This window comes from Anser brachyrhynchus (assembly GCF_964034855.1).
Source record: "Anser brachyrhynchus genome assembly, chromosome: 3".
Taxonomy (NCBI): domain Eukaryota; kingdom Metazoa; phylum Chordata; class Aves; order Anseriformes; family Anatidae; genus Anser; species Anser brachyrhynchus.
The window spans coordinates 100,022,910-100,044,652 of NC_137696.1; the positions used below are offsets into that span (position 1 = coordinate 100,022,910).

A 21,743-nucleotide genomic window follows, 5' to 3' on the forward strand; every position below is an offset into this window, starting at 1 on the left:
ATTTTGTGAGGGTTTGCCTTCCTAATACTGTTTTTTACTACTCTATTTCATTTTTTTTAGTTGTGCTTTACAGTATTCTGTATTCTCTTTCATGTTTCTTGTGTTCTTACCTTGGTGAAGGGTACCCCTTCATTTTCACATCACACAAGCTTTTCATTAAATCTTTGCGGCAGGCTCGTTAATATATATGAAACACTTTATTTTTCATGCCTTGTTGGAAATAGGAATTCACATACACCGTTCTATCATTACTGGTCAAAATGAGCTTTGATTAACAGTGGTAAGTTCACATAGTAACAACAAGTGTTGCTTAGTCTACTCCTATTCTGGTTGTTGAATAAATATTTGAAACAGTGAATGCATTTTAAAACTCTAGCTACCTATATTTCTGTGCTGTCCAATGCTAATAGCAGCTCCCCTTTCCAACATACTCAAGTTCTGCCTTTTGTTGCTCTGGTGGTGGATTTAGGAGTGAATTATGTACAGCATAGTTCTGCAGATCTGTTTCTCACTGTGCAAAATTCCTATTTACAGATAGTGAAGAACAAGCAGTATGACATGCATGTTGAAGTTACAACATTAAAACAAGAAAATGACAAGACTTTTGGTAACGAAGACAGAATGTTTGAGGGATACAAAACATCTGAAGGGTTTAGGAGAGAAGACTTTGCAAAGATGAATTCTTTCTTAGGGGAAGAGATTTTGAGAACTGCTGATGATACTCAGTTGGAGTATTTTACAGAGGAATATGATGATATTAAATTTCAAGGTCTCCGACATGATGTGACTGCCAGACAGTTGGCCGAAGTTAAACTTTTAGACAGGCTTACAATTGAGGAGCTCCGTTCTGGGCAGAAAACTATTAATGAGGTTCAGAAAAGTCTTGAAAAATTTTTAACTAAACCTACAGCTATAGCTGGGCTGTACCTTGAATCCAGCAAAGAAATACTCTCTTTTGCTTTAGCGGTAAAGAAAAGAATCATAGGGAAAGCATTGGCATTAGCATTTTTAGAGGCCCAAGCAGCTACTGGTTTCATCATTGATCCTACAACAGGTCAGAAATTCTCTGTTGATGATTCAGTTGTTAGGGAGCTGGCAGATAATGAATTCAAGAGTAGACTGCATGAGGCAGAGAAAGCTGTTTTGGGTTATTGCTGTTCTGGTAAAGTGCTATCTGTGTATCAGGCTATGGAAGCTCGACTTGTAGAAAGACAAAAAGGTAAAAATATCCTTGAAGCTCAAATTGCAAGTGGAGGGGTCATTGATCCTATAAGAGGTGTTCGTGTACCTCCGGAAACTGCAGTGCAGCTTGGCTTGCTTAGTAACACAATTTTAAAATTTTTGCATGAGCCCTCTAGTAATGCAAAATGCTTTCACAATCCAAATAACAGGAAAGCTATGTACTACTGTGATTTGCTGAAAATGTCTTTATTCAGTGTAGGCAGTAAATGTTTTCTGCTTCCAGTTGGTGAAAGGAAAATAAGCAGCCCATCTGCAGAGAAAAGTCATAAAATTTCTGTAGTAGACATCAAAACAGGAGCTGAAATGTCTTCTTATGAGGCTTATCAGAAAAAATGTGTCGATAAAGCTACATATCTTGAGCTTTCAAAACAGGAATTTGATTGGAAGGAGTCTACATGTTTTGACTCAGATGGGAATTCTTTTCTTTTGCTTACAGATCTTAAAACTGGTGTACAGTTTAATATCGAGGAGACCTTAAATCAGGGTAGAATTGACAGAGCAGTAGTCAATAAATATAAGGAGGGTTTAATCACAATTAATGAGTTTGGAGATATTTTACTTACCAGTTCACAACCAAATAAAGATTTAAAGAGTCCTATTGCAGGATTTTGGCTTTCTGAAACCAATGAAAGAATTCCAGTTTTAAAAGCCTCGCGCAAAAACCTGGTAGATAGAGTTACTGCTCTCCGGTGTCTTGAAGCTCAGGTTAGTACAGGAGGCATAATTGATCCGTTTACTGGGAAAAAGTACAGCGTTTCAGAAGCTTTGCAAAGGGAGTTAATTGATGATGGTTGTGCCAAGCAAATTCAGCAATGTGAACTAATCTTTACTGGGATCATTCACCCTGTAAGGAATACAGTTATGTCAGCTGTTGAAGCTATGAGTGTAAATGCCCTAGACAAGGAAATGGGTATGCGCTGCCTGGAGTATCAGTACCTGACTGGTGGGTTGATAGATCCAAAATCTCACTCCAGATTAACAATGGAAGATGCAATTAAGAGTGGTGTTATTGATGCTGTCACAGCTACGAAGATGAAAGATGAAAAAATGTATGTTAAAGTTATAACATGCCCCAAAACAAAGAAGAAGTTAACCTACAAAGAAGCTTTAGAGAGAGCTGTTTTTGATTGCCACACTGGACTACGATTATTAGAAGCTGCTCAACCCATGAAAACGGGAATTTCTAGTCTATATTATGCTTCGTAATGGAATAAGATATTAGTGCTCGTTTGGGGCCTGATTTAAAGTCAATTCAAGTCAAGGAAAAGATCTATGATTACTTTTATGAAAAGTTATAGATGGTATCGTCTAGTGTAGTCATGAGTTGCTTTAAAACTAATTAGTATAAACCACTAATTAGTATAAACCAGTAACCTGTAATTAGCTATTACTTTTCATAAAGTTTAAATTTTTAGGTAAACTTAGGTAAATTCATAATTTCAAAATGCAGACTGTGTTCAGTGTTTACCTGAAGGCCATATCTGACGTAACGTACATGTAGGTGTTACAAAACAGAAGTTATACCGAGGTTGGTGGAGTTAACATTAGTGCGAAATACGTATATTTAGGTGAGACAAGAATCAGATTTTTATATTAAAAACTGAGATTGCCCATTTTGTGAATGAAGACAGTGCAGTATTTCATACAACGCACTTCATTTAATATTAAAAATCACTATGCAAATATAATTTATTGTACAAAGGTGAAAAAGTACTATACAAGGGCTAAATCTGCAGTCAAGTAAGCACTTAATGCATAAGTAGCTTTTTCCATGATAGTATTTAATTAATTTTAAAAGGCTACTCACATCACAAAATTGCATATCCATTTTTTTTCACACTTCGGGTAACTTTTTTGGTAATTTTTTTCAAAACTTTAATAGGGAAATGAATTACTATTACATATCCAATTAATAAAAATACCACTGAAATAGAATGTCTTCATTTTTACTTCTTCAAGGTCTTCATTTTATTTGCGGAAGCACTTCATTTTTACATGGAAGTGCTTAGATGTGTTTTCTAAGTACTATTACATTTCAAACTACTAACAGGTCATGTTACTATTAAAATATATATGTATTTTTCCATGCAGAAAAATATGAAATGTGTCAGCATTTTACTTTTATTGTCCTTGTTTCTGTAGACATAGAAGCAATGTATTCTTCCTAACTGTAATTTAGTAATCCATGTTCATAGATTATAAAATACCAGTATCCTGTGTTAGCTTTAGATATCCATATCTGAGGGTAATGCAAAGGCAGCAATTCAAAGATAGTTTATATGCAAATGTTTTTTAGATTTTATCTGCTGAGTAGTGGCTGGGAAGCTATATATTTTTTTTGATATCAATCATTTTATAATGAATGTACATGTGTATGATTAAGCACCATAATCATAATTACATATCTTTTGAGGAATTATTCTCTTAATGTGTATAATTATGTGGCATTTTTGTTCTTACGTCAAAGTGTTGCAATAATGCATATGGTGATAAATAAAAAGAAATCGCTTTACGGTTATGTGATACTGCCATTGTGGTAGAATTGTGTTTCTATGGATGTGAATATTAAATATTTCAACAATTTACATTTACATGTTTTTTACAATCTGTGGTGCTCGTCAGAAGTCAATGGAAGAAGAAAAGAAGGAACATGTTGAGAAAGCTGGGGATTTGCTGAAATGGGTGTCAAACCTCAGCAAGACACTCAGCAAAGAAGGAGGAGAAAAGGCTGAAAAGACAGATTTGCCTAAGCAGCAGGTACATAGATGTCTTTTGGTAAAATAGCACTTCCCCTTTTTAGTTTTTTGTATTGATTAAAATGATAAAATATTCCATAAATATATTTTTTTTTCTCCAAATCACCATCCACAATTTACTGAGGATGTAATTTCACATTTTGTTGTGAGTGGAGGATTGGATAAATGTTCACACAAACACGTTACTCAGGAACAATTGCAAGCTGCCTTTCACACTCCCGGAGTGTGTTATATTCTGACAGTACAAAATCTCAATTTAGAGAAACTATGCCCTGCATACCATAATCCAGCCATTGTAGAGGGACAGTGTGTCCTGGCAAGATGGCACTTTGTAGGTCTGCTGCCTGGTCCTGACATAGTTCAGTGAATGAGCCTCTTGACTTCTACCCTAGCACCTGGAGGGAGAGAGTTGGCAGGAGGGGCCTGTGGGCCAGGTTTGTTTTTATTTGCTATTAAAAAGTTATCTTGAGGGGTCTTCTTATGGGTTGGCTTATGAGATGGTAGTTGACAGTCTTTGAACAGATGCATACTCCTGGGCCCTCTTTGCTACCACGCTAGTAGTCCACAGGCTGCTGGAGGGGCCTGTCATGCCGCCTTTGTATTCGGTAGATCTGTTGTTGTGCACAGTTGTTACTCTGACCGTGCATTTACATCTGTGAAGTTTCATGACATTTCTAGCAGCTCCCCTGCCAGGTTTGTCACACAAAATAGCTTAGTGACACCTAAAAGGATTTCCACAAGTGAAGGTCCACCTGCCCACTTCACAGCAGAGAAATGAAGCACTGTCTTTTACACATCACTCGGGTGTAGGCTGGATATGTAGTCAGGCAAATGTGATTTTGGCCTGTCTTTTAAGCTGCCTGTTCTGTGTTTTTATTTTGGTCATGGGCACTGGTGCCAGTTAGAGGGGCAGCGTGTACAGGAGTCAAGCTTGCCATCGGGCAGGATGGCAGCTGTGCAGTCCCCACCTGCCACCAGTCCCAGCGTGCTGCTTGTTCATACAGGCTGTGCTCACTCTACTACCAAAGTGCAGACCTGTTTGAGGCACCAGTGCTAGTTCTGTTAGCGACAGAAAACATTCAGTTCTGGTCTTTTTATACTTCTGATGGCTTTGATGAAAACCACTTGTCAGCATTGGGCCAGTGTCCAGCAACTTAGAGCATCTCAGTCTGCCACGGTGACTGCAGGTGGCATCTTCCCTGTCCAGCTTTAGCCCTCAGAAAATAACCTATGACTTAGCAGCCTGGGCTTCCTCCTGCCTGGGGGTGGCAGCCATTTCCTGAGGGCGTTTCCATTACGGCCTGTGAGGTAGAAAGCACCTTCCAAAGGCGCCTCCTAATACAGGTGCCTAGACAAGTTTTGTAAAAACTTGATAACTAATTTTTGATCTTTTTATGTTTTGTTTTGATAGCTAATGTTAGCTGAAATATGTTTCGCACAGATGCCTGGGGGCTATGGGGTGTAGCCATGAAGTGGGTGGGGAAGCTGCTGCCAGTAGTGGCACAGCGCAAGCAGGAGCTGCCGTGATGCCAGTGCCCCAAGGAAAGGGGAGCCCATGACCCCACCTGCTACCTCATCCTGCTCATATAATCTCATATTATGCATACTGTGCTTTCTGTCTGTGTTTTTGTTCAAGCAGCATGAATAGTGGCGTTGTGGGTCACTGGTACTGAATGCAAAGGGAGGCTGTGTGGAAGATCAGTTATGTCCCAACCCATGTGAAAACAGGACCCAAGCGCCTTACTAGCATTCACTTACACCTGCACTGAACTTACTGGACGCCCCTCAGTACTTCCTTTCTCTTTGCTTAACCAAAATCAAAGGTAGTGCTTTTGTCTGAAGAACTGCAGGCAGTTTCTCAGAAAACTTAAAAGATGAAATTCTTACAAGTTCCTCTGCCAGAACTAGTACTTGAGTGGGGATGACACAGAAATGACAGAGGAGAGTATTAATAACTATTTCGTATTTATTAATATTTCAATAATTCATTTTTCCCAAGTAATATTACATTTCTCTCTGTCATTGAATTTCATGAAAGTCTGTGGCCTTCTGCTATGGTTGTGTTGTTTTTTTTAAATTACTCTTTCTTATGGTGGTGCGCAACTTCTTGATCGTGACGAGTGTATGCATATCTTTGTAAATTTGCTTTAAACTGTACCAAACACTAAGTGGTTTTAAGTGATTAAATTTCAAACAATAACATTTTAAAATAAATTCTGTTTGTCTCACTGAACAGTTTTCCAACTCCAACAGGTTATTTTACCAAGAGGCTTAGTGTAATGACTTATCCATATGTATATGATACAACTTAGTTCTAAGAATAGCCCCTGTTTTTAATGAAAATTTCAAGTTCCTACGCTATTGAGTTTTGTTGCACGTTGAAATATTACGTTATTTCTTTTTTTATGCATATGCATAGTGAAGTCTTAAACATAGGTTGTTTATTTTTCAGATTTCCCTTGATGAAATGTCAACCAAGAAAGAACAAATAGCTGAAGCTCTGCAGACTACTCAAGCATTTTTAGCTAAGCACAGTGACAAGTATGCCATTTCTATGCTTTTATTTTTCAAATAATGTAAATTACTATAATCAGTACGTACTGATTGCTTGAAAAGAAATCAAATTCTCATGTGACAGTTTCAATTGTGCTATATGTAGAAATACATGTGTTTTTTGTTGTTGTTTGCTTGTTTGTTTTATAATTTTGATTTCCCATTCTGGTAAAAGCTTGATTTGGTTTTATTTATTTCAAGAATTTGATTACATTTATGCACCTCTGGTCAACTTAAAAATGTTAGATTGTAATTTTCATTTGAAGTCAAAATAATTAACAAATCAGTACTACGTACTATATATCACAAGTTTGTTTCATTTGCATCAAAAATATTGTTTAAGATACTGCTAAATTGCTGGGATAGTTCATGTCTTCATTGGTAGTACGTAGACAAAGGCACATGCAAGTGGTGAATGCCTTAGCAAAGGCATTTAAAGTAAATTGTAGATGATTTTAACCTCTTTTCCTGAGTAGCTATAAGCAGACCGTAGCTATCTTGAACATCCTCATAATTATACTATATTTTTTCAGACTACTTTTATCAATCTTCACCTCCCCCCCCCCCCCCCCCCTTTTTTTTTAAAAGGTAACGAGATCATTCCCTGCAGCTAAGGCCAATGGCATCCTGTACTGCATTAGGAAGAACATTGTCAGCAGGTCGAGGGAGGTGATCCTCCCCTTCTGCTCGGCCTTAGTGAGGCTTCACCTGGAGTACTGTGCCTGGTTCTGGGCTCCCTAGTACAAGAGAAATATGGAGCCCCTGGAGCAAGTCCAGTGAAAGGCTATTAAAATGATTAAGGGAGTGGAACATCTCTTGTATGAGGAAAAGCTGAGGGACCTGGGCCTGTTCAGCCTGATTAGTGTGCTCTAGGGGACCCTGCTTGGGGAGGCAGGTTGGACTAGATGGTCTCCAGAGATCCCTTCCAATCTCAACCATGCTGTGATTCTGTCACAAGTTATCAAGAGATCTCCTTTCCCCTTTTTTGTTTCTGTTTTAATAGAATGACAGATGAAGAGAGGAATGAAATGGAAAAACAAGTCAGATCCCTCCAGGAGAGCTACAGCTTATTATCCAATGAAGCTTTGAAGCAGCTACAGGAAGCACAGTATTTGGATGATGAAAAGATGGAAGAAAAGGTAACAAGATGGAAAATCACATTTCAAGCTTTCTTGAGTGTTAGTGCATGGTTGTGGAACCATACATGATGAGTAAAAGATGAAGCTGTAATTAACTGCCTGTGTGTAAAGGAACTTGAGATTTAACTGACTGATGGTTTTGTGTATTTGGTATAAAATACTGTGTGTTACCTTATCTGCGCATATGAATATTCTGCTCATCAGGTTTTTTTTTTTTGTGAAGAGTCTTAATAACGTGTGCCTTGCATGAAGAAAGATAAACAAATCATTCATCTCTTAACTCTTCTCTTAAAAGCCATTCTCTGACTGCTGTATAAGTCTGCGTGTGTGCTGCAAAAAGGACACCATAAAATAACATGTTAATCTTTCCAATATATCACTCAGAAGTGTCCCAGAAGGGATCTACTTTCAGTTTCTCTTAGAATTTATCTGGACATAAATAAGGGACTGCATAATATTAATAACTGTGAGACACTGCAAATACATTTGTTAATGGATCTACGAATATATGTTAATGGATCTCAATCATAAATATGGGATTCTCAAAAAAGTGTTGCAAATGAGTATTCTCATATATATTTACGGGCAGCGTCTGTGTAATTAGTTTAATAATGTTGCCAAACTGACTTCATACTTTCCATGCAAACTAAATGCAGTATTTGGTGCTAGAATATCTGATTCCATATTGTTGAGCGTATATACAGAAGTGCTGTATGCTGTAAACATGAATAGCATGGTTGTTTTGAATCACATACTGTTTCTGAATATTCTAACCTTTCACAGACATTTAGAGCATGACAATTTGCCTTTCAGGTACATGTTCTGTTTGCTTACTCTGCAATCATCTCTTCTATTGTCTTTCACTAACCCTATTTATGTATGCAAAGCATAGGTTTTCAATTCACAGATGCATGTTGATTTTAAACCTTTTATCACATCGTGTGCTGTTCAATGACTGACATAGATCACTTGCGCGTTTGAGCTGCTAACATTCACAGCATTCATCCAGTCCTGGTAAGTACACGATTTTATGCTTATCATGCATTCAAAAGCAAAAAAAAAAAAAATTTAAAAAATAATTAAGATTCGTCTAAAAATAGTGATAGCTGTTCTTTTATATTCCTTTTTAGGTGAATAATGTCATTGCTGGTATCATTGACCAAACAACTGGAGAAGTCCTTTCAGTTTTTAAGTCTGTTCTAAAAGGTTTTATTGACTATGACACTGGAGTTAGATTGCTCGAAAATCAGCTGATCCTCACTGGAATCATTTCTCCAGAATTAGGAGTATGTTATGATTTGGAAGAAGCTAAAGCTCGTGCCTTAATTGATGAGCAGACTCTGTTGCAGCTGCAGGAATTAAATAATGCAAAGAAACTTATTTCAGAATCATCATTATCAAACCTTCCAGTTGTGTCAGCTTTAGAACAAGGTCTAATTTCAGAACCTTTAGCTATTAAGATTCTTGAGAATCAGCTTTCAAGTGGGCACTTGATTTTGCCATCTACTGGAGAGCACCTGACTTTGCAGAGTGCTTTCCAGAGAAACCTGATTTCTCCAACATTATATGCAAAGCTTCTGGAAAAAGACACTTGTAAAGATCTCATAGACCCTAACTGTGCTGAAAAGATTTCCCTTGAACAGATGGTTCATAGAAGCATAATACATGAAGAAACAGGGTTAAGACTCCTACCTGTGAAACCACAAGAAAAAGGTAGAATCACATTCAAATGTGGAAGGAAGATAACTATTTTGAGGGCAGCCCATGAAGGACTCATCGACCGGGAAACAATGTTCAGGCTACTGGGGGCTCAGATGATGTCTGGAGGTATAATTGACCCTGACTCAGGGAAGCGATTGACTGTGGAAGAGGCCATGAGACAAGGGATGATAGATCAGGACACCGCTTGTGGGATCCTCACGCATCAGGTTCAGGCTGGTGGAATCCTTTGTCCAAATTCAGGCCAACGCTTGACTGTTGATGAAGCTGTACAATGCAATTTAATATCATCTACCAGTGCACTGCTGGTATTAGAAGCACAGAGAGGCTTTGTTGGACTAATATGGCCTCACACGGGTGAAATATTCCCAATATCAACTTCTTTGCACCAAGAGATGATAACAAATGAGCTGGCATTCAAAATACTAAATGATAGGCAGAAAATAGCTGCACTTTACATTCCAGAAACTTGTGAAGTACTCGGTCTAGATCAGGCTGCACAATCAGGGTTAATAGACATCAATACTGTGTCTGTTCTGAACAGTGTGATTTTACCAGATAAAATGCCCAGTGTAGAAGAATTAGAATCCCCTTGTAAAAATGCTGCAAAATGGTTATCAACATATGAGCTCTTGCCATCTGTATTTCATGACTGTGAGGAGGAACACGAAGATTCTGGAACACAAGACCCTGTATGTCGTAATACAGATCAAGCTAAGAAGTTATTCATATCTTATCTGATGGTAAATAGTTATATGGATGCAAACACTGGAAGAAGACTTCTGTTGTATGACGGACAACTGCAAGAAGCCATCAGTATGTTGCTGGAAGGGGGTAGTTCTACGTACAATATTGATGAAAATGAGTTTAGCAACAAATACATAAGCCCAATAGGAATTAATCAAAAGTCAGCTGACAATGTCCATTTTAGTAATGTTGCAAGCAATGTTCAAGGTGATCTTTCAGGTGTTGAAAGCACTTCTAATGACAGAAAGTTAATTCAGTTTGATGATTTAGGGAATGATAAATGTTTACAAGGAAAAGATCTCTATGTGTGTAGATCAGGTGTTTGCAATACTAGTGGTACTGAGCAATCAGAATATGCACAGGAGATGTTGTTAACTAAACCTCCAGAACTTAGAAATGTAGAAAGTAGCACTCAAAATTCCACAGACAGAAATGTGCTCAAAGGTCTTCTGGAGGATTCTGAATGGACGCAAGTAGAGCTGTGTAAGCATAATGATCAGAAAGCAAATTCAGGAAACATTGAAGGATTTCTTCTAAATGACTCAAATCCAAATCTTATTTCAGAAACAGGGAAAGAGGATATTCTTTTGGCAGACAGTCTGTGTAAGGAAAACATTAATGATAAAACCTTACAAAAGTCCTCGAGTGTGAATGACTTGTCAGATAATAAAATCTGGAGAGGCATGGAAAGGTGCATGGAATATGAGCCTCACACACTAGAAGCTGACAGTTATGGAATGGTACTGGACAATGGAAAGAAAGACGACTTTCAGAGAAGTTTTGGTTCATCAGTCAGTGCAGATAATGAATACAGACTTCGAGAAGAATCAGGTAGTGGATGTGGTCACACGCTACAGTTTGATGATAATGGATATAGTGAGCAACCTCTACAGGGCTACACTGATGTGCGTAACAGGGCATCCCTAGAGGACTATCCTTACAGACATGGCAGGCTGTCTCTGGAGGGTTGTACTGATTTGCCGCGTAAGCTTTGTCTAGAAGATGGTAGAGACATACAGTGGACGCCTTTGTTGGAAAGCAATACTGTTGCACACGATGGACCTTCTGTGGGGGACAGTAACAGCACAGCACAAAGTCTAGCAGTAGAAGAAAGCGATCTGCAATTTGACAGGTTATTACTGGGTGACAGTAGTTCTGACTCATCACTAGAAGGAGGTGATAGCATCCCACAGTTTGAAAGTAACCACTTGGAGCATGAATATGGTGAGGTGGCCTCTGAAGAGGACAGCTCGCTGTTTGATGATGACGACGACGATGCCTATGAAACTCCTCAGGTTGATGATGATGACAGTGATGTCTATGGTTCTCCACAAATTGATGATGATGAGTCCTATGACACCCCTCAAGGGGATGATGATTTTGATACCTTGCAGTTAGGGGATGTTGATACACCAGAGCCAGAGAATGTTCCATTAGGAACAGAGGAGGGGGGTGGTCTAATAGCTCTGAGAGAAGAGAACAGCTCTTTTCAAGAACTTCCAGCTAGTGCTGGAGAGAGTGTCCATTACTTAAGGGATGTAAATCTGATAGGTCTACCTGACAGCATAAATACAGCTTCTGCAAGTGCTGAAACGCTGGAAACAGTCCCTGAGGAGGAAAGGGAAAGAACAGGGGGCTTTGGAGAGAAGCAAAAATTACCAGTTACTCCAGAGAGTGAAGGAAGAAAGGAGGGATGCCTCACTTCTTTATTGAATTTGTATGAAACAAAAGTACAGCGAGACAGAAATGAAGAAGATGAAATGAAAGCAGAAAGCACCTCCAGTGAGGATGAATCTGAAGGAACACAGGAGGAGGAAGATTATGATTATGACTGTATTGATTATGATAGTTACAATGACTCTGATACTGATTCTGACAGTGATGAAGAAATGGATACTTTTTACTCACACCATCAGTGTAAAAACAAAGATGAGCAGCTGTTAATTTCTGTAGGAGACATAGAAAATAGTGACAAAAATAATCAGGATATTGATGACTTTTGCTATTCTTTAGGCCACCAGATGGGGTACAGTTTGCAGTTCCAGTCTAACCATGGAAATAGTAAACTGTCCTTGGGAAAATGTGAAACTTCTTCGGATGTTTATGAGGAAAGATGTGCCGGTGTTACAGGCACAAGCAAAGAAGAAAGACAACAGAAAACAGAAAACGAATATGGGATTTGTGTTGAAAGTAAACACATGTCACAAGATACTACAGAGCATATTCAGTCTGAAAATACCTTTGACACTAAATGGATGTCCTGTAAGAGTGAAGAAAGCAAGAGAACACAGATTCTTGATGATACTGTGACATCTGACATTAATGTAACACCATTCCTAATTACAGAGCAACCTAATGGTGATGATGAAAGTACTCAGATGAATATGCTTCTCTCAGAATGCTTTACTGATAGCATGAATAAAAACAATAATACTATGCCAATATTACACTCAAGTCATGGACAAAGACAAAAAGAAGCAGTATTTGCAGAGAAAAAAATATTAAATGACATGGCTGGTATGGAACAGCTAAAGGCAAGTTCATCCCAAAAGGACAGTAAATTCCTCACAGATGTGCCTTATCCAAGTGATGATAGCTCACTTCATGACCGGGTAGATCCAATTACCAATAGGAAGCATGATCAGATAGGAAAAGGTTTTGAATTTCATGCAGAAAATAAAGATAGAGTAAATATTATAAAGGAATGTGATATTACGGAGCTAAGTAAAAGTCCCATACATATGGAAAGTCTTGGGGAAATATTTGATGCATCAGCATCTAAAGCTGATAGAGAAACTCCTCTTTCAAGTAAAGAAAAAGTAAATATTGGTCAGATTTTGCCTGACATTGGAGAGACAGTTGTCTGTCAAAGTATTGACATTATTCATAAAGACATTTCAGAAAACAGGAGCAGCAGTGATAATGAACTTACCCTTACAAAAGCAGGTGCTTTAGGAAGCACTGAGGATGCCAAAGAATCAGGGGATGGGATCGTTGTGCTACCTTCTGGGAATCATGCACATACCACTGATGCTTCTTCTGCAGTTCTGAGCAGCATAGGGGCTGACTTGAATAATGGTGACCAGAAAGAATATGAAGGGCTGAAAAACACAAAGGGAGAAGAATTCCTGGCCAGTGAGACTTCTTCCTTTGAAAACAGTTTCAAAAAACAAATGCCCATGGAATCATTACAAACGGAAATAGGACCTTGCAAAGATTTTCAAGTAAAGAAGGGCTTTTCACAGTCACCAGAAATGTCTGACACACTAATGGAAGACTTAAAGAATATATTACAAAGGAAATTGAAGGTGGGACATATTTACTGCAAGGAAGAGGGTGAACCCCTAAGTTACTCTGATACCAAAACTCTGATGCAAAATTTACTTGCAATGGTTAGAAGCACCCAGCCTGGAAGCAGCATGTCTTGTGAATCAAATCTTAGTCAAACAAGCAGTACTGCTAGAACAGCGTTAATGGTTACTGCACCATGCACAGAGCCAAAGGACAGTGATGCTCTTTCCTTGCTCTGGCCTGATTGCAGAAGTCCTGATCTTCTTCGTGATATCCTGAAGCAGGAATCCTGTAAGCAAAAGATGGATGATCCAAATGAAATGAAGAGTGAAATAGACCAAGAGGTGAAAGGTCCTGTTGCAAAACTTAGGACTTCTGAAATTACGGAGATTTTTCAAATGTCATCTGGAGATGAATGTACAAGCAAATTAGAGGAGCTGATAAGTGGTTTGCTTACGAGCTCACAGGTTGCTGGCATCACCACAGGACATGAAGGTAAAGGCAAAGTAGATGGGCTTTGTACTCTTTTCTCCACAGAACAACCAGAGTTTGGATCTGAAATTCCTAAAGAGAAAACATTGGCAGATGACATAGCTGTTGCTTGGAAAAGTGACCAGGAGTATGAGAAGACAGACAGCCTTTCCAAAGGCGTTACTGAACCTGCTTACAAAAGCAAAGAAGCAGTCGTGGATGACAACCTCACTAGCATGGTAAGTAGCAGCAGCTGGTGTGTGCTATGTTTCCTGTGTTAAAGGAATTGCATGAATCTTCCTAATTGCTGGAGAGAACAATTAAACTGGAAGAATGGTTGCAAAATTAAATAAATACATTTAAAACAAATTAAAAGAAGGATTTTTATTGCTTATTTTCAGTCTGCCAATTTGGAAAACATTTTCTTATTGTTAAAACCCATTTTTAGGTCGATGGAGTACAGAAATGTTTCAAGTTAACAGAGAAAATGAGAGAACATTTGATGGTGCTTCAAGAAATGAAAAGCCACTTAGATAACCAGAAACCTATTAGTAGCAACCTGGAAATACTAAAAGAACAATTAGAACAACTAGAGGTCAGTAAAGTGTTCTTTATGCTAGCACTTCAGTGATGGGAGCTAGAAAAAGACCTCAGACGAGGGGAAAAAAAAGTGAGATTTCAAATATAATTAAAATAAATCAGATTTAAATTTCTTTCTTGCATAGTAGCTTAATACATTTTATATATATTCTCTTCGTAGTCATTTGAATCCGGATTGGCTACCTTTGCAATTATCCTAAAAAAGGACACAAAGTTGACAGAAGAATTTTTAAAGTTTAATCACAAGGATGTTCCCAAAGAGAAACTTAAAGAGCTAAAGATAAGCTATGACTATTTGCAGGAAGCATTTCTGGTGGTCTGTGATACATCTTCAAAACGAGCAAAACAAATAGTCTGTGCTATTGACTCGGAAATGGTATGTTTTTATCACTCTATATCTGTATATTTTGTCTTGCTTTTCTTAAGGTAATTCAGCTAAAAAATAAGGGTTTTGTTTTATCTGAACATAAAGTACATCTGATTCCATTTAACATGATAGAAAATGTGACTGGACTCTGGGGGCATAAATAAATATATAATTTCCCTTTCTAGTCTAAGCTTGCAGAATCACACCAGCAACTTTTAAGCAAACTCCAGAGATTTTCAGACTGGATCACAGAACACAGTAAAATCATGAATGACTTCACAGTGAATGCTAATGACATAGAAGATATGAAGCAAAGTTTACAACTACTCAAAGTAAGTATTCTTTATAACAGATGTTGGTGCTTCCTGCAAATGTTACTGCTTATTATGAACTTTTTGCTAGTTTGTATAGCTGCTCATTAACCTCTATTGCTTAATCAAACATTTGGAGCTCATTACTTAAGAATACAATTACTCAATGATCCATTAATAAAGTATTGTTGATTTGCTTTTTCTCCTTAAATTTTTTAATAGAGTTTGGCTTAATGAGAAGGCTATTGGTTCTCCTTATATTTGTTGTAATAAATCTCACCCTTTTTTGAAAATGTAGTTCATGTTATAGATATTTTAATTATTACAATTAAATCTTTAAAACAAAGAGCTGGATTCTATACTGAAGTTTAGCTACCTTCCAAATCAGTTACATGTGAGAAGAGAAGATGGGGAAAGATAAAAAGCCTTTTCATTTCCCACTTTATTGAAGCGAGTTATGAAAAACAAATCAGATCAAGTTTTTAGTGGTGTTCATACAGTATTTTACTGTATGTGTGTATTACCTTGGTATGTATGAATGTTAAAAATGACATTATTTTACTGTGCTTTAATAGTGTTCCAGTATGTGTTATATTGTCGTAGGGGCTGAACAGGATGTAACTGTGGGCAGAATTTGCCATGCTGCTGGAAATAGGGCTTCTCATTGTGGAGTTAAGAACGGGAACACTTTGAAGGAAATATTTTACCATCTCTAGGTCTTCAGATAAAGAATCTAGAAAACTTAAACCAAAGCTGCCATTTCAGTCAGCGCATGCTCACCATAAATTCTTCAGTGTTGAAGGTCAGCATGTTCACAGACATCCATGAGAAAACAAAGAAATTTTCAAGATCATCTTATTTATTACTTGCACATGGACTGTACCAGAGGCAAACCATACACAAATTCAGAAACCCTTAATGGAATGTGTCAGAATGATCCTTACACATTTTTATTAACTGTGGCTACAATGTCTCTCAAAAGCATTTTGGAACAAGGGCTAAGTACAGAAGATAGTGGTATTTATGTTTTATTTGTACTGAATTTGTCCTCCTTGCTAGCCATTTCCTTGTCTTTTATTTACAGAACACTGCTGCAGAGCTTGGCTGTACAAAAATGCAACTGGAGTCCACTGCGTTTGATGTTCAGTTCTTCATTTCTGAACACACCCAAGATCTTTCTCCTAATCAGAGCAAACAGCTTCTGAGACTCTTAAATGCCACACAGAAATCTTTTCAGGAAGTACAGGAAGCAATAACATCTCAAGTGAAAAGTTTAGAGACTCAGTTACAGGCAGCGCAAGAGCTGGGTGATCAGAAGGTTTGCCTTTCTGTGTAAATGTGTGCTGAGTGTTTCTGTCTAGGGATGAGGAATTTTAATACCAGCATGCACTGTTAAGTGTATTCTTATCTTCTTGGTTTCACTGCAGATACATTCATAATTCTGCAAAGATGGCATTGATCTGGTGAGGCATCACCTCCAGTACTGTGTGCTATTTTGAGGTCCACAATATAAGAAGCGTATAAAACCCTTAGAGAGTGTCCAAAAGACAAAGATGGTGAAGGGTCTAGAAAGGAAGATATACGAGGAGGAGCTCAAGTCCCTTGGTTTGTTCAGCCCAGAGCAGAGCAGGCTGAGGGGAGGCCTCGTGGCAGCCTGCAGCTCCCTCACAAGGGGAGCGGAGGGGCAGGCGCTGAGCTCTGCTCTCTGGGGACAGCGACAGGACCCGAGGGAACGGCATGGAGCTGGGACAGGGGAGGGTCAGGCTGGGTGTGAGGAAAAGGTTCTTCACTGGTCAGGCACTGGAACATGGTGACCAGGGCAGTGGTTGCTGCACTGAGCCTGCCGGAGTTCAAGAAGCATTTGAACAATGCTCTCATACATTGGGTTTGATTTTTGGGTGTTCCTGTGAGGAGCCAGGAGTTGGACTCGATGATCCTTGTGGGTCCCTTCCAACTCAGGATATTCTATGATCCTCTGAAGTTTGGCGAATTGTCATTTTTGTCTTTCATTGGTACAATCACAGGTCACAGAAACAGCATATTAGATTATGGACAGGTACAGTTTTAGGCATTATAATCAGTTCTTTTAAATATTGTTTAAATAAAGCAGTGAACTCATGTCCTCTTCTGGCTGCAGCTATATTGATGAACAAGTTTACTATTCCACCACTGCTTATCACTTCTGTCTTGCTGACGATTTTCTTTTCCTTCGATTTGCCATGTCATCTGCTGTGTGATCTTTTTTTTAGGTCTTTATAGGCGAGTACCAGATTTGTTTAAATCTTTGCTACCATAGCTCATTTTGACTGAGACAGGCTAGAGGGACAGAAATATGATTAAATGTGTAATTCTAGGCATGGGCATTGAGAAGCGCCATGAGTCAAGTTGGTACAGTTACCTCTTCAGCTGGCATAGCTGCAGCTGGCAAACAGGCCAGCTTCATAGTCAAAGAAGGCTGATAGATGCCGCTGTGTAACTACATCTCCTCTTCTGTCGCAGAAGCATGGTGAAATTTCAGAGTTGCCACCTCATCCGCCAGTTTATGCATAATGAGAGGTGTTTCAATGTTCTGAGGGCTTTGTATTATTTTACCATTCTAAGAAAGTTTGTTTCCATCATACTTTGCCAAAGAAATGTAAAATAGAGGAGAAACATAGATACTTTTATAGGATGTAGTAACAGTAATATTCTTGCATGTTTTGTTCTTTTCTACTGCTTAAGAAGTCAGCATTTTCTATTCAGGTAACATATTATGCATACCAACAAGAGCTAACTCACAATCACAACTAACCTCTGTTTTGATATCCTTTTTGCAGAATTAATAGTGTTTATCACAGGTTTCAAGCGGTTAAGAGACTGGATTTTCACTCCTGCCATTTGGAGATTTCATCTTTCACATAAGTGCATGGCCAGACTTCTATTGGGCAATTCCATCAAACATGGTCTCTCTTACTTACAACATATTTGAGGTTTATCCATAACTTCTGTATGTTCATCTTGCTCTTTGTACCACTGCTATCATGTTTACAGCATACTTTAAAAAAGATTGCTTTGCAATATTGGTGTTCAAAGGTTAATTCCTCTTAGAGTGTCTGTTAGTTCTTATAGTGGGGAAGTTTTTGTTTTATCGTTCAATTGTATTTGGATCTAATATAGGATGTGGCTGAACGGCAGCAGGAATGCAAAGAGAAGCTGCAGGAAATATGTGATTTGCTTAGACAGACTGAAAATCGACTCATTGGACAGCAAGAATCTCTCATTATTGGAGACAGCAAGGCTGAGCTAGAACAATACCAGACCAAACAAGAGGTACGTACAATTCTAGTTACATGAAGTAAAAAAGACTAAGTGCAGAAGAGAGTGACTAGACTACCTTGTTGAATAACAAGACTGAAATGCTTATACCTGCTTACAGCATTTTGAGGAGTTTTTGCACAAGGGGTTGGTTACAATTCTGTGCTTTTTTATCTTCTAGCAATACTTGCACTCTCCTTGGTGTCTTTATGTAACAGAGTCCTTTCAGTTTGTTTGCTTTCCTCTTGAGACCTTGCCTTTTAGCATCCTCTTCCGCACATTTTTGACTGTGTACGTGGGAAAAAATAATTGAGCTGCTGAACAAAGACAAAAAAAAAAAAAAAGGTGTTTGCTCCCAGAGCAGAAGTTATAACAAGGTTAATCAGAAAGATCTGGTGAATAATTTACTTACTTCTATTTGCAATCTTTTTTTCTCAAAAGGAGATACAAAAAGACATGAGAGCAAGTGCCCAGACGTTGGCAGAGATTGTGAAAAATACTGAAACCTTTTTGAAAGAAAATGGAGAGAAGTTGTCACAAGAAGACAAGGCTATTCTTGAACAGAAACTGAATGAAGCTAAGACAAAGTGTTTGCTCCTTAGCCAGAAGGCAGAAGAGTCCAAAAAAGAACTGGATAAGGCTATGACAACAGCAATTAAGCAAGAAACAGAAAAGGTTCTTAGGCAACCATTTCGTACTTTCATTCAAACTTTTTATGTTTTTTAAGGGATTAGTCTTGCAATTTGTTATTGATATACTGAGGACAGATTAAGTATTTAATTTGGGTGACTAATAAACTGCTTCCTGTTTTTTATATAAAATAAACAGCAATATATATGCCAATTTTTAATGTTAATGTATTTTAAATGGTCTGTTTGCATATAATATTACGTAGTGCCTAAAGAAGATTTCTGAACTAAAAGTGTATAATTTCATTGTAGGTTGCAGCCATAGAACAGCTGGAAGAAAGTAAAAATACAATAGAAAATCTCTTGGATTGGTTGTCAAATGTGGATAAAGAAGCAGAGCACGGTAGGAAATTTAAGCAGGCGATAGAACAGAATGGAACACACTTTGAAGAGGGAGATGTGAAGGCTTTGGAAGGAGAGGAGGATGATGTCAATGGTAATCTGTTGGATATTCAGCAAGACATTGAAAGTCAAGTGGATGGACTAGTAAAAAGCACAGAAGATAATCTGAACCAGCAGTATCAGAAAGTCAAGGTACTATTACTGCATTTATTTACATTGATGTGCTAAACTTGTCAGTCTTCATACAACTTGAGTGAATTCAATTACACCCTTTCTGTAATAGATTTTGGAAAGGTCACTAGGAAGTTAGTGATGCACAGTGATAGCAATTTCAGTAGTTAGAATGTATTGCAAATTTGTCAGTTCTTCAATGTTACCGTGGTTGTTTACTGCAAAATAAGAAAAGAGCATATTTTCAAAGGCAAATTCTGAGAATCTGATGCTGAGTCTATTATTTTTAAGTTTTATAGTGAGAAATTAATGCAGTGCGGTCACATTTTGATCAGTACTACAGGTAATAAAATGCAAGAAGCAGCACCATAAATTCATATCCTCTATGAGATTTTTTCAAAAATCTTTGTAGTAGCCAAATTTAATCCCCTGCAATTCCCTGTGAATACTGATTACAAATAGCTACAGTTAATAGTTTGCTGAAATTGTACTCTTCACTTCTTATCCCTTTAACACATTGGAAAGCACTATTTCAGGGCTTCATAGGAATGAGTTACATAAAACCACAGTGCAGCATTTTAAAAACAAATTTTCCAGGTAAGTTAATTGGAGGCATTTAAAATAATAGAGCTCAGTTTTATGGCCTTTGTTTACTTACAGTTGAGCAACCAAAAACTTCCATATGTTGTTTGATGGGAGTGTAGCTGAAACTGGTAATGTCGATAGCTGTTACTATTTTGGTCTTCCTTTCTTATTAAAAAAAATGAAGGAAATGAAATAACTTGATTTTGTTTTCATAACAAATTTACTTTCACGTCTTTCGCAATTCTCTTCTGTATCTAATGCCTACAGGATAATTGTCCAGTGTAGATATAGAAGAGAAGCATACTAGTCTATTTTACATAGCCATTTTACATGGGAATTGAGGACCTTCAAGAACGGAGATGTGTTTTTTTTGAAAGACATAACCTAAATTATGGATTTTATTTAGCATATGGTTCTAGTTTCTACGATCTACTATTTTCTGATGATATTGAAACAATTTACATGTGCAAAATATGGCTAGATCTTTAATGTCAAAAGGCCCTGTTTTAGGGATATATTAGATAAGAATCACGGCTCTTGAAATTGAAAAACAAAATAAAAAAACTTCGGATACATTTGTTCAATCAGATTATAAGAATGTTTGTTCACTCAGAATATCAGAAGGAAATAACTGAATTCTTGTTAAAGTTTGATGCTTTCACTCCTTTTGGCCTGTTGGTTTGAAATGCTTGTGTTGTGGTTTAACCCGGCTGGCAGCTAAACACCACACAGCCGTTCGCTCACCCTCCCCCCTCCCTCTCTGGGATGGGGGGAGAGAAACGGGAAAGTGAAGCCTGTGAGTTGAGATAAAGACAGTTTATTAAGACAGGAAAATAATAATAACAATAATAATAATAATAGTGATAATGGTAATAGTATTAACAATAATAATGTGTAAGAAAACAAGTGATGCACAATGCAATTGCTCACCACCCGCTGACCGATGCCCAGCCTATCCCCGAGCAGCCGGCCCCCCACCCCGGCCAGCCACCCCTATATATTGTTTAGCATGACGTCAGATGGTATGGAATACCCCTTTGGCCAGTTTGGGTCAGCTGTCCTGGGTCTGTCCCCTCCCAGCTCCTGCTGCACCCCCAGCCTGCTCGCTGGCAGGACAGAGCGAGAAGCCGAAAAGTCCTTGGCCTGGTGTAAACACTGCTCTGCAACAATTAAAACATCAGCATGTTATCAGCGCTCTTCTCATCCTAATCCAAAACATAGCACCCTACCAGCTACTATGAGGGAACATTAACTCTGTCCTAACTGGAACCAGGACAGATATCCACCCCTTATTCCATACCATTTATGTCATGCTCAGGTTACACTCTGTCCAATACATTCTAATTAATCACCATTCTCATCTATGATATATAGCAATCATGGTAGTGATGACATACATTATTATATAATAATTAACATACTACAATTCAACTCATGGGCTATTCTCACCCAGTATCAAATCCCCT

The 21,743-nt window shown here is 38.1% G+C and overlaps 2 protein-coding genes across 32 annotated transcripts in view; both read left to right on the top strand.

Moving 5' to 3' along the window:
* Positions 1 to 21,743, top strand: part of DST (dystonin) — a 306,416-nt gene that overhangs the window by 178,879 nt on the left and 105,794 nt on the right. For all 31 annotated transcript variants that reach the window (XM_080584837.1, XM_080584827.1, XM_080584857.1 and 28 more), the window contains 6 exons: positions 3,865 to 3,999; positions 6,451 to 6,539; positions 7,555 to 7,690; positions 18,353 to 18,505; positions 18,932 to 19,165; positions 19,432 to 19,713. In XM_080584837.1, coding sequence (XP_080440963.1) covers positions 3,865 to 3,999; positions 6,451 to 6,539; positions 7,555 to 7,690; positions 18,353 to 18,505; positions 18,932 to 19,165; positions 19,432 to 19,713 — 1,029 coding nt within the window. The remainder of the gene's footprint in view (positions 1 to 3,864; positions 4,000 to 6,450; positions 6,540 to 7,554; positions 7,691 to 18,352; positions 18,506 to 18,931; positions 19,166 to 19,431; positions 19,714 to 21,743) is intronic.
* On the top strand, positions 27 to 3,833 carry LOC308191918 (desmoplakin-like). The gene has a single exon (XM_080584871.1). It carries the CDS (start codon positions 358 to 360, stop codon positions 2,446 to 2,448), a length of 2,091 nt encoding a protein of 696 aa, XP_080440997.1. The 5' UTR covers positions 27 to 357; the 3' UTR covers positions 2,449 to 3,833.